The 16,309-nt window shown below is 36.9% G+C and overlaps 1 protein-coding gene across 7 annotated transcripts in view; it reads right to left on the bottom strand.

Moving 5' to 3' along the window:
• The window catches only part of LOC131038193 (probable trehalase), a 95,826-nt gene that overhangs the window by 54,543 nt on the left and 24,974 nt on the right, over positions 1 to 16,309 (bottom strand). For all 7 annotated transcript variants that reach the window (XR_009104364.2, XR_009359530.1, XR_009104365.2 and 4 more), the window contains exon 6: positions 2,555 to 2,627. Coding sequence is in view for 4 of the 7 variants with exons in the window: in XM_057970540.2 (XP_057826523.2) it covers positions 2,555 to 2,627 (73 nt within the window). In the remaining 3 variants the exon portion in view is untranslated. The remainder of the gene's footprint in view (positions 1 to 2,554; positions 2,628 to 16,309) is intronic.

The raw sequence follows: 16,309 nt of genomic DNA, 5'->3' as shown, positions 1-16,309 counted from the left end.
ATAAGTTCATGGTGGCTATAATTCCATTTGATATCTGTTTCACTTCAATAAAGCCTCCTTGTTCATCCAAACTAATATCCCGAAGGTTTTGTTTAAGATGTTAGCTGCAACTTTAGAAAATCACCTCATAAAGCATGTTACATAGAGAGATGGGTCTATAATTCTCAAGCTTGAAAGCCTCCCTAGCCTTTAGGATGAGAATTAGGAAGGTGGAAATTAAAAAAATCTCAGCATAGACCTAGAAACCTTGGAATCACTAACAACTTCTTAGAGATTCTGGACAATCTGGTACTAGAAATGCTGAAACAAAAGCAGGAAAGCCATTGGAGCTTGGGCCTCATCCCATTTTCGATCAAAAAACACTTCTTAGCTTCCCCTAAGGTAATATCTGAAAGGAGGATTTCATTATGCATATGATTCAGGAGCCTTAGAATGCTTTGGATGGAAATATCATGCTCCCTTGTTCAAATTCTCTTCTTCTAGCATTGTCTCCCAATAAAAATTGCTCACTTGGGTTAGAATGGGCAAGAATAACAACATGGTATCATCAACAAAAATGTTTAAATCAGAGGTATCTCATTAGAAAAAGCCTATAAACCTCTTATTTTCCTACACCAAATGTCTTCATATAGCCTCTGCCATGATGATTAAAAAATAAGGGGGGAGGGGAATTCCTCGATGCAAGTCTTTGGAGTTGCTAAATAAACCTTTTGTAGAGAAATTAATCATTGTAGGGAAATGAGGAGTGGCATAACAACTCCATATCTATTCTCTCCAACTCTTATCAAACACAAATTTATGCTACACTTTGTCGAAAAAGGACCAATAACTTTGTTATAGCCCTTGGCAATATCCAGTTTATTATGAATGCCTTTCCTTTTGCTAGTTGCCGAAGAGCAAATAAGTTCATGGTGGCTATAATTCCATTTGATATCTAATCACTTTGATAAAGCCTCCTTGTTCATCCAAAATAATATCCTGAAGGTTTTGTTTAAGATGTTAGCTGTAAGTTTAGAAAATCACCTAATAAAGCATGTTACATAGAGAGATGGATCTATAATCCTCAAGCTTGAAAGTCTCCCTGGCCTTTAGGATGAGAATCAGGAAGGTGGAAATAAAAAAATCTCAGCATAGACCTAGAAACCTTGGAATCACTAACTTCCTAGAGATCCTTGACAATCTGGTACTAGAAATGCTGAAACAAAAGCAAGAAAGCCATTGGAGCTTGGGCCTCGTCCCATTTTCTATCAAAAATCACTTCTTAGCTTCCCCTAAGGTAATCTCTGAAAGGAGGATTTCAATATGCATATGATTCAGAAGCCTTAGGATGCTTTGGATGGAAATATCATGCTTCCTTGTTAAAATTCTCTTCTTCTAGCATTGTCTCCCAATAATCCAAGAGAGCTTCCTTGATCTCTTCAAGCTTCTAGAATTCTCCCATGTTTGGTATCCAAGTTGGTTACAGTATTGTGTTTTCTTCTCATTTTAAATCAGAGGTGGAAATTTTTTGGATTTCTATCTCCCTCTTTGAGCCATTGCACTCTTGGTTTTACTTCTAGAAAATATCTTCCTTATGCTAAAGTTCTTCCAGTGGAGCAGACACATTCTGCTTTCAAAAAGCCAAAATATCATTGAGACTGTACTGAATGATAGGAAGTTGGATTTCCTACATGTCCGTTTCCAGTCTGGGTTTCTGGAGAAAAATGTTTTGAAAAACATTCTTAATTCAATCCTTTAGCCAAGCTTTCAAAATTTTAACCTTTCGAGAAAACAATAACATCTTCTCAAACCTTATGGTAATTGTTCTAGGAAAATTTTCTTCTTCCATGCCTAGAAGATGGGTCAATGATCCAGGCTTGTCTCAGCCAACACCTCTGAGCTAAAGGCCAGGTTCCTATCCATTCAAAGTATGGATATTAGGAATATGTCCAACCTCTCAGCAATACGTGCTGTTCCTTTCCTCCTTTTAGTCCAGGTTAAGCACCCTTGGTCTGACATCCCAAAGATTAGAGTCATCTACGAAAGATCCAAAACTTGTATCATCTTGATGGTTTAGGCTTCCCACTAATTTCTGAGAATCAACTCTAGCATTGAAATTCTCCCGCTACAATCCATTTCAAGTTCTTTTAAAATTGATAATCCAAAGTATCTGGTACCAACACCTCTTTTTATCCTCAGTATTTTGTGTGCCACAAACATTGACAAGCAAAATTCCTTAATGAGGTTTTTGAAATGGACTTGAAAAGTCTACGAGTTATACAGGGATCTTACCTCATGAAAAGTAAGATCCAAAGGATTCCAAAGAGTATATAGGCCCCCAGAAAATCCATGATGTTCTTTTCACTTTTGGATTATTTTTGAAGTACTGAAAATCAGGTTCACGTCTCGACAGGTACCCACATCAGCAAACCCAAAAATCTAGGCTCAGAATGCATCTCTGGAGCTCTATCTGAACCTTGTTATCCTTATAAAATATTTGGGTTCAGAATGGCTTTTTGTGGAAAGAAGCTAACAATTGATTTAAAGACAAAGTATAGTGTCCAGATAACCGCACCTGCAATAAAAATGCATTGAGGTCTACAGGTATGATAGAAGTTGTGCGCAATGTGGTAAGGCTCTTTTGATCACTGCCAAACAAATACAATTGATGAGCCAAAAGAATGCAATAACATCAATAACAATAATGAGGCCAGATCAAAGACAATGTTAAACTACGAAATGAACCTTCAATATAGATTCATTTTGAAATCAGAGACTGAAACAGTATTCAAGAATTACATTATTATTTTACCAGTTTGCATATTTATGATGCATGAACCACAGTTTGCCAACTCAGTGAGTACTCGCAAGATTTTTCTACTGCTGATATTTTACCACTTTAGCTCATCAAGTCCCTATGCTGAGTTTTTTGGCAGGCAAGTCTGACTGTTTCATTCACTGCTCCAAAAAGCACACCAAAAATGCACAGGAAATGTGGAAAAATTGCAGACAAGACGCAGTTTTTGCCTCTACAAGCTCTATTCAGCCATGTTGAACACGTGCTGCACTAGAGCATTCTAAAACAAATTGGAACAATTTCTTAGGGCATTTGAAGAATAATTTTCAAGAGTATAAGAATCTGGCCAGGTTAGTTCATTTTTTTCCCTTTTTTAATTTCTTTTCCAAGGATATAAATCTATAAAACATTTCTATTTTTTTATGGATGTAAAATTCACATATTTTATTGCATTGAATTGATTCATTCTACGTAAATTTCTCTGTTAATTAAAATATAAATGATATACAATTACACAGATTTATTTGAATCAATTTTATTTTATTTTTAATATAGTAATTACATTTTAAATTAAAAAAGCTATTTTTGTTAAATTCATTAATTCAATTACCATTGTATTACATTTCAATATTTCAAATGCATTTAAATTTACATCATCTTTTTTTTTCAAATTCATATTGAAATTGTGGTTTTGTTTTTAAACATTTTTTTTTTTATCAATATAGTAGGTTAATATACAATGGCATCGTCTATTTCAAGTTCAAACACAAGTGGTAGCCATCCCATTAAAACTAGCCCCCCTAAAAGCCATTACCCCGCTTGGAAATATGTTTTAATGGGACCATTAACAAGGACTATGATTTGTATCTGATGCTCGAAGAAGCTTTAGTGTAGACATCACTTGCCACCCATCTTTCAAGCATCCCTACTCACGATTCCAAAAGACACTGGCACTTCTTGCATTACTAAATAAAAATAATCAGAGAGAGCCAAGGCACAAGAAACCGTTGCTCCTAATTACATAATAGAGTTCAATGTAGATTGCTAACGAGAAAAGTAGGAAGACACAAACTGATATTCTTAGCCCCACGTATCCTCTATGAATTGTATTAATATCCCAAACTCAATAGTAATACAGGGGTGGCATATTGTAATGCCTCACGTGTTTGCATTCTGCCATTGCTTTATTTTGACTTGATATCGATACTGTATATGATACACTTGGATTGTGTGTATGTTTATTCTTTTGTAATAGCATCCATGTGGTGCATCTCGGTTACAGTTATATTCTTTCAATCGTGTAGATATAATTATTGATGTTTAAATGTTATAAGTATAGATAAATATATATACATATGATGTTATGACGACATTTTAATTATACTAATGATGATGTGTTACATTATGATGCATCAATTATGTCACGACAATTTGATGATGTATTTTGTTACTGACCATATTATTATGTGACCCCGATTGGGGAGTGATTATATATGCCCTTCGGCTGTATTATAAACGTACATGTACTTGTGTTTTATTGAGTGATGCGGGTACAAGGTATTGATTCCACCAGGCTCCACAAGTCTAAGCATGCCCATTTCATCGACAAAGGTTACAGGGGATAGAAAATAGGCCATTTTTGTTATCTAGCCATACCCATCATTCCTAATTTGGACGATTCTCTTGTTATATGTGTTTACACCACCGATTACCACTCTAGTAATGTCTGGTATACCCTATTGCATATTTTTGAAAGACCTTTAATGACTATTTGTGCATAGTTAGTCATTTGCAAAGTATCGTCATTTAAATATGTTTATTAATCATATTTAATATTGTTGTAGCAATTTGCTATGAAAATGCATAATGTGTCTTATATGTATTTGAAATGTGGAGAATTGCATGATTTTATACTAGGGGTTATTTGGGCATTTTATTATTGATTTTAGTTTTCATTTAAGTCATGATTATTTTAATCAGATTTCAAAAAGTGAGTTTATATTGTTGAAACGGAGCTTATTTTCACACTCGGTCTTATTTTCTGATTTGTGCTATCAAACCCTACTACTCTTTGATATTGGACTGATCATTGTGAGAGATTCACCTGGAGAAATTTTGTGGGTGGAAGCTTGTTTGATTTGTGTTGGTGAATGCATCCAGCTGTCCAAAGGAATCGCTCCCATTCCTTGTGTGTGCAAATCGGTTTCATTTTGAAGGTTTGAGCCAAACCTGAGGTAGGGATTCAATTTCTCTCTTGTTTATCAATTTTAGTGTTACAAATGATTTGTTAATTGAATTGAAACACTTTCTCAATTTAAAGCTTTTCATTTTAGTGATTCCAAATTAGATTGAAACAAAAATTGAAATCATGGTTTTACAAAATGTTATGCAATGAATGGAATGTCAATTTGAGTGTGTTTTTATGGTGTTGGGCTATTGGGAATCAAAAGGGTATTCTTACATTTTTTGTTTTTGCATTTTAAAAATTTGAGTTTTGGGGAGGTCCTCTAATGGTACATTGTCATGTCCCCTCCTTGATCATTATATATATAACCTAAATAAAGTAATTAATCGATATGATAATCATCAACAAAATATTATTTGAAAAAATATTATTTTCTAATTAATATTCATTAATATTTATTATTAATGTGATGAACCTTATAGTGTATTTTTATCTAATAATATTGCATCTTAATGTTCTATATTATAAACATAATTTATATATTTTAAATCTAATTCATAAACAATCTAATTCTCACGATCCTCTATATAAGGGTCGCAGCTCTACATAAGTTAGGAAGGACAGCGATTAAAGAATGTGAAGAGGTGCAAATTGTAATTTTGTACCCTAGGTTTGTTAAACAGATTTATATCCTTTAAATTATGCCCTAGATTGTAATCAAATTTGTAGCATTTTAATAAGTCATAATTCAGTAAAATCAGAAATAAAGGAAATAGATCAGAGACAAACACAAATACTCTGGGAAAACCTCCAAGGAGGAAAAACCCAGCATTAAAGACCCTTAGGTCAGATTATATATTCTCTTGATAGCAAAAGTACAATACTTAGCTCCCTTTACAAATCTGAATCCTTCATGAATGACAGATCTGCACTTCTTCAAGTCTGTACCAAAATTGCCTTTGTCCTCTAGAACTAGTTCGCATAAGTCTGGACAATTTCGCACCCTCAAGAGCAAGTTCGCACTTCTTCAGACAGAGCTACTTCGCTGAAATAATGAATGAGTGATATTGACTTGCAAGGTGTCTTATATTTATATGCATCTTTAACTTTGTTTTATTGCAAGTCGGCCTCCTTTAATTTGGGCGCCAATATTTGTTGTAGCGTGGGGTTTTTTTCATAGGGTTGGGCTTAACCTTGGCGCACGTTACCCTTTAGGATAGGGCCCAGTCCTAAGTGGGTTCGGATGTTGCCTTTAAGGCAATCCGAACTCATACATTATCCTAGTTACAAACAACACTCCCTCTTAACTAGGGAAGAAGAGAATACATAATCTGAACCTTTAGAGTTCCATCTAGCACACAAGCACAAAATGGATCTAGCACACAAGCATAGAATTACATCTTCCACCTAGCACACAAGCATAGGATGGTTCTAGCACACAAGCATAGAAAGTGTAATACACAAGTGGGTCTTTACAGTTATCCATCTAGCACACAAGCATAGATTGGACATAATTCATTCTTGCACACAAGCAAAGAATGATTCAAAGTGCTGCAGAAGAGTCACTGAGATTGAAGCTCCCTCTCAATCAGGGTTCCATTTTCCACAACACCAAGTCTGTCTTTGAAGTATTCGAACTTCACTCTGGATAAAGGTTTGGTAAGAATGTCCACAATCTGTTCATCTGTGCTAATGTACTTTAGATGAATGGTGCCTCTTTGCACCATGTCCCGAATGAAATGATAGTGAGTTTCCACATGTTTAGACCGATCATGGAATACGGGATTTACTGACATCTTTATACAGCTTTGATTATCACAATGAATGGTGGTAGGACCACTAGCTTGACCAAATAATCCAACAAGGAGCTTGCGAAGCCACACTGCTTCTCTGGATGCAACAGATGCGGCAATGTACTCAACTTCTGCACTGCTGAATGCTATCGAAGATTGCTTTCTACATGCACAAGAGATCATTGCAGAGCCCAAGTTGAAGCAGATACCTAAAGTACTTTTCCTGTCCTTGACACTTCCTGCCCAATCTGAATCTGAGTAGCCTTCCAAGAGGATTGAGGTATTAAGTGAATACTTCAGCCCATAACCAATCATGCCACGCAGGTATCTTAGAATGTGCTTGGCAGCAACCAGGTGAACAAGTTTAGGTAAGCTCATGAACTGACTGAGAGCATTCACAGCATAACAGATATTTGGCCTAGTATTGACTAGGTACATCAAGGAACCAATCAACTGCCTGTACTAAGATGGATCTGCAAAATCAGAGTTAGCTGCAGAAACACTTAACTTCTTTAAGTTAGATTCCATAGGAGTATGCATAGATTTACAATCTATCATTCTAAATCTTTTCAAAATATCAATAGTATATTTTCCTTGACTTTGAAAAATTTCATTGGATCTTTGCCATACTTCTAACCCTAGTAAGTAATGCATTAGACCTAAGTCCTTCATTTCAAATTATGAGGCTAATTCCTTCTTACATCTTATGATTAATTTATTTTCACCAATGAGAAATAAATCATCCACATACAAAACTAGAATAAGCATCTCATCATTATAAACTTTCAAGTAAATGTTAGCATCAGCATCATTCTTGCAAAATCCTAAGCTTAGTAAGTACTTATCAATTCTTTCATACCAAGCACGAGGAGCCTGTTTGAGCCCATATAAGGCTTTCTTCAACCTGCAAACATGAGAATATCTTTTATGGATTACATAACCCTCTGGTTGCTCAATGTAGACTTCCTCCTCAATGACACCATTGAGGAAGGATGTCTTAACGTCCATTTGATGCAGCTCCCACCCTTTGGCTGCAGCAATAGCTATTATAGATCTAATAGAAGTATATCTAGCAACAGGGGCAAAGGTTTCTTCATAATCTATTCCTTCCTTTTGAGAAAAAACACAATCTACAAACCTAGCTTTATATTTTTCAATACTACCATCAGCATTATGTTTAATTTTAAACAATCATTTAGAGGAAACAACAGACTTACCTTTGGGTCTTGGTACAATATCCCAGACATCGTTCTTGATGATGGACCCATACTCTTCATCCATGGCTAATTTCCAAGCATGATGGGACATAGCTTCTTCGACATTGTGAGGTTCAGACTCAATGATATTGCACACCAAAGAAATGTAGCTGGCGTGATTTTGGAATCTCTTGCTATCTCTAAAGGTTCCTCTGGGAGCAGCAAATCCTTCAGCATCTTGAATCGTGTTTCTAACCCAAAGTGGTCTCTTCTTGCAGACCACAATATCCTGAGGTATATCGATAGAGTGCATAGGTTCTGATGGGTCATTCTGAACTTCCTGATCTAGAAGGTCAATAGACTCCTCCTGTATCTCAGGGTTAGCATCAACTATTGAATCTTGATTTTTAATCACCATATCATTATTGTTGGATAATGAACCTTTAGATCTTTTGAAAGCAATATCTTCTTCAAAAGTTACATCTCTACTTACCTCAACATACCTTTGACCTGGAATGTAGATCCTAAAGGTTTTGGAAGATTCGTTGTATCCCACTAAGATGCCTTTCTTTCAAGATGGATCCAACTTGGTTCGTTTTTCTTTAGGCACATGAACATACACCGGGCTCCCGAATATCCTTAGGTGACTGATGTCAGGTTTGATTCCTGTAAATGCTTCTTCAGGAGTTACATCCTTTAGGGCGCGATGAGGACATCTATTCTGAATATAAATTGTTGTTTTGGATGCTTCTGCCCATAGAAAAGGTTGCAGGTCTTGATCATGGATCATGGTTCTTGCAGCTTCAACAATGGTCCTGTTCTTTCTTTCAGCAACTCCATTTTGCTGAGGATTATAGGGAACGCAGAACTCTCTCTTAATTCCTACTTTAACACAAAAGTCATAGAAACTACTTGAGGTGTATTCACCTCCATTGTCAGACCTCAAACATTTAATTCTATTTCCTGTAGTATTTTCAACTAAGGCTTTGAATTCTTTAAATCTGTTTAGGACTTCTTCAGACTCTTTGGATTTAAGAAAATAGATCCATGTTTTCTTAGAGAAATCATCTATGAAGATAACATAATATAGGAACTGCTAGGAGATGCTACAGACATGGGACCACATAAATCTGAATGAATAAGTTATAACCTTTCTTTAGCCCTACTATCGCTTTTATGAAAAGGATTCTTTACATTCTTACCCATTGCACAACCTTTACAAGCATCATCGTGAGATAAAATGAGTTTAGGCATACCTTTAACCATTTTACCGAGAGTGGGGAGAGCTTGGAAGTGTAGGTGACCCAATCTTCTATGCCATAGCTCGCATGATTCAGGGGTCTCATGAATGAGAGCTTGAATTGGATTAGCTGCAAGCTTATATAAACTATCACATCTATTTTCAATAATACGAGCAAATTTGAAATTAGATTTCTTAGGCCAAGCGAGTACTTTCCCTTCAGAAAATGCTATTTGCAAACCCTTATCTTCTAAGGCAAAAATGGAAATAAGATTTCTTTTAATACCAGGTACAAAGAGAATATCACATAGTTGTAAGGAAATACCAGAATCTAGTTTTAAAGAGGTACTGCCAAATCCTTTTACCGAGTATCGAGCATCATCACCGATTACTACATGAAGGTTGGTGTCCTTTTCAATCAAATCTGAGAGATGCTCACAAAATCCTGAGATGTGTCTCGAGGCACCACTGTCAAGTATCCATGTATTGTTGTCCGTGGGAACATTGCTGGATAGAGCAGAGATAAGAAGGTAATCTTCACTTTGTTCGGCAACTTCATTTAAGTTGGCTTCCCTTTCCTTTGGGTCATTCTGACAATCTCTAGCATAGTGACCATACTTATCACATCTGAAGCAACAAATGTGAGAGGAATCTCTTGACTTTTTCCTTGGATCATAGGAGGAGGATCTGAAATCTTTGCTTCTCTTTTCTTTCTTCCAATGTCCACCTTTCCTAGATTTAGCTAAGAGAACATGATTATTTTTGTGAGAGTTCTTGAGTTTTCCTCTTACATCAATTCGTGATTCCTCTTCGATGAAATCAAATTGAAGACGCTCAAAGTTGGGACGATCGGCTCTTCCACCAATGCTACAAATGAATGGTTCCCATTCATCAGGTAGACCATTTAATACAATCATCACAAGATCTTTGTCCGAGATTTGGCAATCAAGAGTGCTTAGCCTGTTCTTTAGTTCATTGATCTTCATGAAGTAGGTTATGATTGAGTCTTCTTCTTTCATTTTCATGTGAAGAAGTTGCTGTCTTAGAGCAAGGGCCCTGCTGAGGTTGTTGACTTCATACATCCCTTCCAAGTGTTTGATCATTTCCCTGGCAGACACAAACTTTGATATGACAGTGACAAGATGATTCTTGACGGACTCAATTATGATCCTCCTAGCCTTGAGGGAATCTTTCTTGAACTGTTTCAGCTCTTCAGCATCTTTTGGAGGAGACAGCTTTTCTTCTTCTACAAATTTCAGCAGATCATTCTCTTCAAGGATCAAAAGAATACGAACTTTCCAAGCAGCAAAATCAATGGCTCCCTCAAGTCTATCTTCAGCCTTCAAACTTGACATTTTAATCTGAAAACACATAGCAGCTATATGCAACAATTGATTTGCTAAAATCAGAAGTTAGTGACGCCTTGGCTCTGATACCATGTAATTTTGTACCCTAGGTTTGTTAAACAGATTTATATCCTTTAAATTATGCCCTAGATTGTAATCAGATTTGTAGCATTTTAATAAGTCATAATTCAGTAAAATCAGAAATAAAGGAAATAGATCAGAGACAAACACAAATACCCTGGGAAAACCTCCAAGGAGGAAAAACCCAGCATTAAAGACCCTTAGGTCAGATTATATATTCTCTTGATAGCAAAAGTACAATACTTAGCTCCCTTTACAAATCTGAATCCTTCATGAATGACAGATCTGCACTTCTTCAAGTCTGTACCAAAATTGCCTTTGTCCTCTAGAACTAGTTCGCATAAGTCTGGGCAATTTCGCACCCTCAAGAGCAAGTTCGCACTTCTTCAGGCAGAGCTACTTCACTGAAATAATGAATGAGTGATATTGACTTGCAAGGTGTCTTATATTTATATGCATCTTTAACTTTGTTTTATTGCAAGTCGGCCTCCTTTAATTTGGGTGCCAATATTTGTTGTAGCGTGGGGTTTTTATCATAGGGCTGGGCTTAACCTTGGGGCACATTACCCTTTAGGATAGGGCCCAGTCCTAAGTGGGTTCGGATGTTGCCTTTAAGGCAATCCGAACCCATACATTATCCTAGTTACAAACAACAAAAGATTATTTGAAAAAATATTATTTTCTAATTAATATTCATTAATATTTATTATTAATGTGATGAACCTTATAGTGTATTTTTATCTTATAATATTGCATCTTAATGTTCTATATTATAAACATAATTTATATATTTTAAATCTAATTCATAAACAATCTAATTCTCACGATCCTCTATATAAGGGTCGCAGCTCTACATAAGTTAGGAAGGACAGTGATTAAAGAATATGAAGAGGTGCAAATTGATTATGAATTGTTTACTATACTACTTCCATAATGGCCAGCGAACACTTAAAGAAGACAAAAATTAATATTAAGAGACAATAAAAATGATACGATTTGTTTAGAATATAAAGTATGGCAGCCTCCATTAAGACACGAAATTCAACTTGGTCAAGACCATATAGAAGGTGCGATCATTACCGAGTGCTGCAACTGTCCCGATAAAAAAATAATAATAAAACACATGATTATCCAAGAGGTGTGAGATTAGTAAAACAATATCAATTCAAGGAGGTGTGATTATTGCTAATGTTAATTAACAAACAATTGCTATGTTATGATTAAAGACAGATTTGTTAGTAAAGATTGCCTTCCTAAAGAAAGGATGTGCCTCCTCGATGATATCTCCTCAAAGGAATATGACATTTAGATGATATATATGTAGAAAGAAATTGGAATTGAAATGGGGGGAGAACCGAACAGCTCAGATCACAGCTGTTATTAAGTTGCAGGCAGTAGCGTCCTTGTTCTTGGTGGTATGCATAGGGATGTGTTAATACTTAATACGTATGCTTCAAAGCCTGATAATGTTTTATGCAGAATATCAATATAGACTGCAATACGTATGATAGTCATATTTAATATACAGTGGCAGACCAGATCTGACGCATGTCAGATCTATCTGCCTTTACAGCCACCATTATACTAAAAATTTATGTCTTTAGGCAGTGGTGGTATCAATGATTTATACAAAAAAGTAATTAGCAAATATATATATATAAAGATGTCTTGATCAGAAAATAATAATATTAGATTGAAAAAATCATAAAGAACTATAGTCAATAAAAGGAATAATGAAATTAATCGTCTAGTAAGGAAAATACATAAGCACTTGTTAATAACTAATAAATTGAAGAATATCAATGACTGGCTTCATGTTTAGTCTCTCAATCAATTTTATTATATTGAAATAGATTAATTATATTAATCAGTTTGGGGACATTATATACATGGCCTTGGGACTAGTCTTGGTCCAAATTTGTGACTTGAGTTCAAGATAGATTTTGACAATTTTGAAATGATATTTCAATGTCGAATGATAGATTTATATATGTAATTTTCGAATTGGGATCAAATTGGATCCAATTTCATGATATTGAGGCCAATTGGGCATTTTGTGAATATTGGGAATTGATACATTGCACTGTGTACATGTGGGGCTTAGTATTGATTTGCATTTGATTTTCGCATTTATTGGGATGGGATGAGCTTAGGGTGTGGGTATTAGAGTCACACAGGCAAGTGGCTCTCAATGGGGGTCAATGCCCAAAGTGGCTGCCAAGCTAACTCATTGGAGAGTTAGTGTAATTCAAGTGATAACATAATTAAAATACTAGGGAAAACACACTAATAAGATAATTGAGGATGTTCCTTGCATGCCTTAAGTGTTTGTATAGGCTAAGGACGTATTGAGAAAGCTTGGATGTCTGTGGGGCATTGATCTGGCATGATCGAGTCTCCTCATCTTGATGAGAGGACGACTTGGTTTCACGTGAGCCATCACTTTGAGCTATACAATGACACTCTTGTTTCAATGTCTGTAATATCCAACACCTATGTAGATTTGAGCAGTGACCCGATATGGATTTATGAATTGGTATTACCTTCATCATTGATATTGCTTTGCATTCTTGTATGTCAATGTGTGTGGGGGTCTACTATCCCCCTCATATGCTTTGTGTGATTGTATTGGCCGTGTGACTATCTCGACGAGCACAGTGAGGTGGACCCAAGGGTTTCACATGGTCGGGTGGTGTTGCAAACCACCATTGGGGACCAGTGGACTTGATTCGTGATTGGCTTAGAGAGCTCTTCCACCTTCTTCAACACTTGCACATTCTCAAAAATTTCATTTCTTTACACCGGTGTTTGAATCGAGCACAAACTATGGCATTGTATGTTCATCAATTCTTATGCATTATGGATATATTGTAGGAACACTTCAATTGGCAACCTAAAATGAATCTAGTTGTGTCTTGAGCAGCCTTGGAGAGTGATTTAGTCCTCTCCCAATGTTGTCATGTGTTTGTCCATTTGGGTATAGGTTAGTGAAGTTTGGAGTCATTCTGAACTCGTTCGAGACAATCCAAAGGGTGTCCCAGGCTGTCCTAATGTGGTTTTAAGGGGTACTGAACATCCCTGAGAGTGTTGGTAATGGTTTAGAGAAGTTTAGGATGAATAGAATACGTTTAGGCTCCACCCGATTCTCGACTAGTCTTGTAGGTGACTCCTAGTGATCCAGAGAAACACGACATGTCTTGTCTCTGCACCTTTTCATCGAATTCTCTTAATTCGAGTGTCGTATTGGTATTTTGTCTTCACCAAGGGGTTTGGGGTGTCCGATGTCCAATGTCCAATCTATCCAACTAGGAAACTCACTAGTCAAGACAAATGCACATCCCAAAGGAGGACAACGCGGGTCCATCAGTTTGGAGGACACCGGCACACATTGAGCACAAAAACGCAGGTTTGGGACACTAGCACGAGTTGAGGACATTGGCACGCAACACTAGTGTCCTATGTGCATGCAACTGTCCTTTTTGGACGCTTGTGTCCAGTTTAGGCACTTGTGTCCTTCAGTTGAGTCGGTTAGGGTTTCTGAGGTTCCAAAAGCTCAATTTGACTATGTTTTTGTTGCATTACGAAGCTAGCAACATCTGGGAACAAGTAGGTGGTTGTTGGAGCTCATCGGTGACACCTAGGACCTAGTTGATGGTCCCATTTTACGAATCAAGTCTTGTAACCTTGGGAATGGTCTTGTGTGACCCTAATCACCTCAGTAAACTTGTCCTAGGGTTTTGGAGACCTTTTCTCATTTTCGGTTGAATTTTCAAGTGTTAAGTCTTCCACTTGTGCAGTGTCGTGTATTGACAAGATGACCTATTCTTGAGGTTTAAGCGTTAGTTCTTGCTTATGATTCATATTTTAAACTTAATTACTTCAACAAAATAAAATTCCATGTATTTCTGTGTATTTTGCTCATATCCTCTAGGGTTCCTTGGCGAGGCATACATCTAGTACCAGAGCCCGTGTTCATAAGCTAGGAGTTGTGTTGTATATGCGCTCATTGTGTTTGGTGTGAGTGACATGTGTTTGTTATACTATATTCTATGATGCTTATCATTGTATTCACATTGCCTTCACATGGCTTATAGATATGTTTATAATTACCCTAATTTATGCATAGTTGTGCTATGAAGGATGCCTCCTAAGGGCAGTGGTCGTGGTATCTAAGAAATTACTCCAAGAAATTATAGCGTATTTGGGGCCTTATCATGAGGTATCTAAGCATGAGGAGTCCTATTCATCTCAACATCGTGAGAAAGAGTGCTCACGGAGCCCGTGTCATTCTAGAGTTAACCATGGGATAGATCATGAGTCCCCTTGTAGGAGAGATCGAGTAGTGGTGGATGAGGACACTATACTTGCAGGGCACATGAGAGACCTACTTAGGTCACATCCACCTACATTCAATGGTTCTTGTTGTGGTACAAAGGCAAAGACCTAGTTGATAGATCTAGATCGAAGCTTTGCTATGCATCCTTATGGCAGTAACATCAGGGTTCATTGTGCAATTGTGCATCTTAGGGATTTTTCTTCTATATGGTGGCATATGGAGTAGAAGCTCCATTTAGACATTGCTTCGATATCATGGGAGATTTGTTTAAAAATATTCTAAGCATGTTTCCTTTTAGAGCATTATCGTCAGAGGCATGCCGACGAGTTCCATGAGTTACGTCAGTTAGCTATGATTGTTGACTAGTATGAGCATTGCTTCTTTGAGATTAAGCAATATACTAGTATTTCAAATGATGAGCCTATGTATTTCAGATGATGAGCCTATGTTAGTACACCATTTTGTTCAAGACCTTAACACCCATATTAGTGGTGGTGTTTGGCTCTTTGAGCCTAGGACATTGGAGGTCGTCGTAGAAAAGGCAAGACTCATTGAGGAGATCTTGGCTAGGGGGCTTGGAGGTCAGCCAAGAAAACAAGTTGGGAGTGCACCTCCATCAAGATCGGGTGCTCGAGATACTCAATCTCAAACCGCAGGATCATCAAGGGCACAATCTGTACCTCCTAGGTTAGGTCAGTAGCAACAGAGATAGACTCTCAAGACCATTAGAGTGGTGAGGTACAGGTACTGCAATCATTAGAGACCGCAATTGGCACCATAACAAACATGCCCAATATAGTTAGCTATCTCAAAGTGCATAGCAAAGTTCTAGCAGAGGCAGCTTCCATCAATCTAGTGCACCCCTGACAAGACGTGGCTTTGGTAGTAGAGGATGTTTTGCTTGTGGTCAGCATGGTCACATTGCAATTCAATGTCAAAGATCAATTTCAAGACCTAGTCAAAGACAAGCCACTTCTACGCCTATAGTTAGGGATGCAAGTAGATTTCACAAGGTATTTGCGGTGGTTGATAACCGTCAAGTTGAGCATCAAGGTTCAGTTATTAAGACATTAAGTGTGTTGTGTGGAATTCCTATCTCTATTTTATTTTATTTGATGCTTCAAAGTTCAAACCCTTTTACATCTCCTTTCCTTGTATAAAGTTGCAGGCTTGTGGCAGCAAGGCAGAATGATAGTTGGCAAGTCGAGTTAGATATCCATGCTAAGGTGGTTGTAGACTCCCTAGTTTGTGGTTGTGTGTTGGATATTGACACCTTCACTACCACTATAGACCTTCGCATTCTACCCTTGGGGTCCTATGGGATTGTGTTAGCTATGGATTGGTTGGATGCTCACT

Source organism: Cryptomeria japonica, chromosome 11 (genome assembly GCF_030272615.1).
Source record: "Cryptomeria japonica chromosome 11, Sugi_1.0, whole genome shotgun sequence".
Lineage (NCBI taxonomy): Eukaryota > Viridiplantae > Streptophyta > Pinopsida > Cupressales > Cupressaceae > Cryptomeria > Cryptomeria japonica.
Note: the sequence above shows the minus strand (reverse complement) of the source record. Positions and strands in the feature narration are given on the sequence as shown.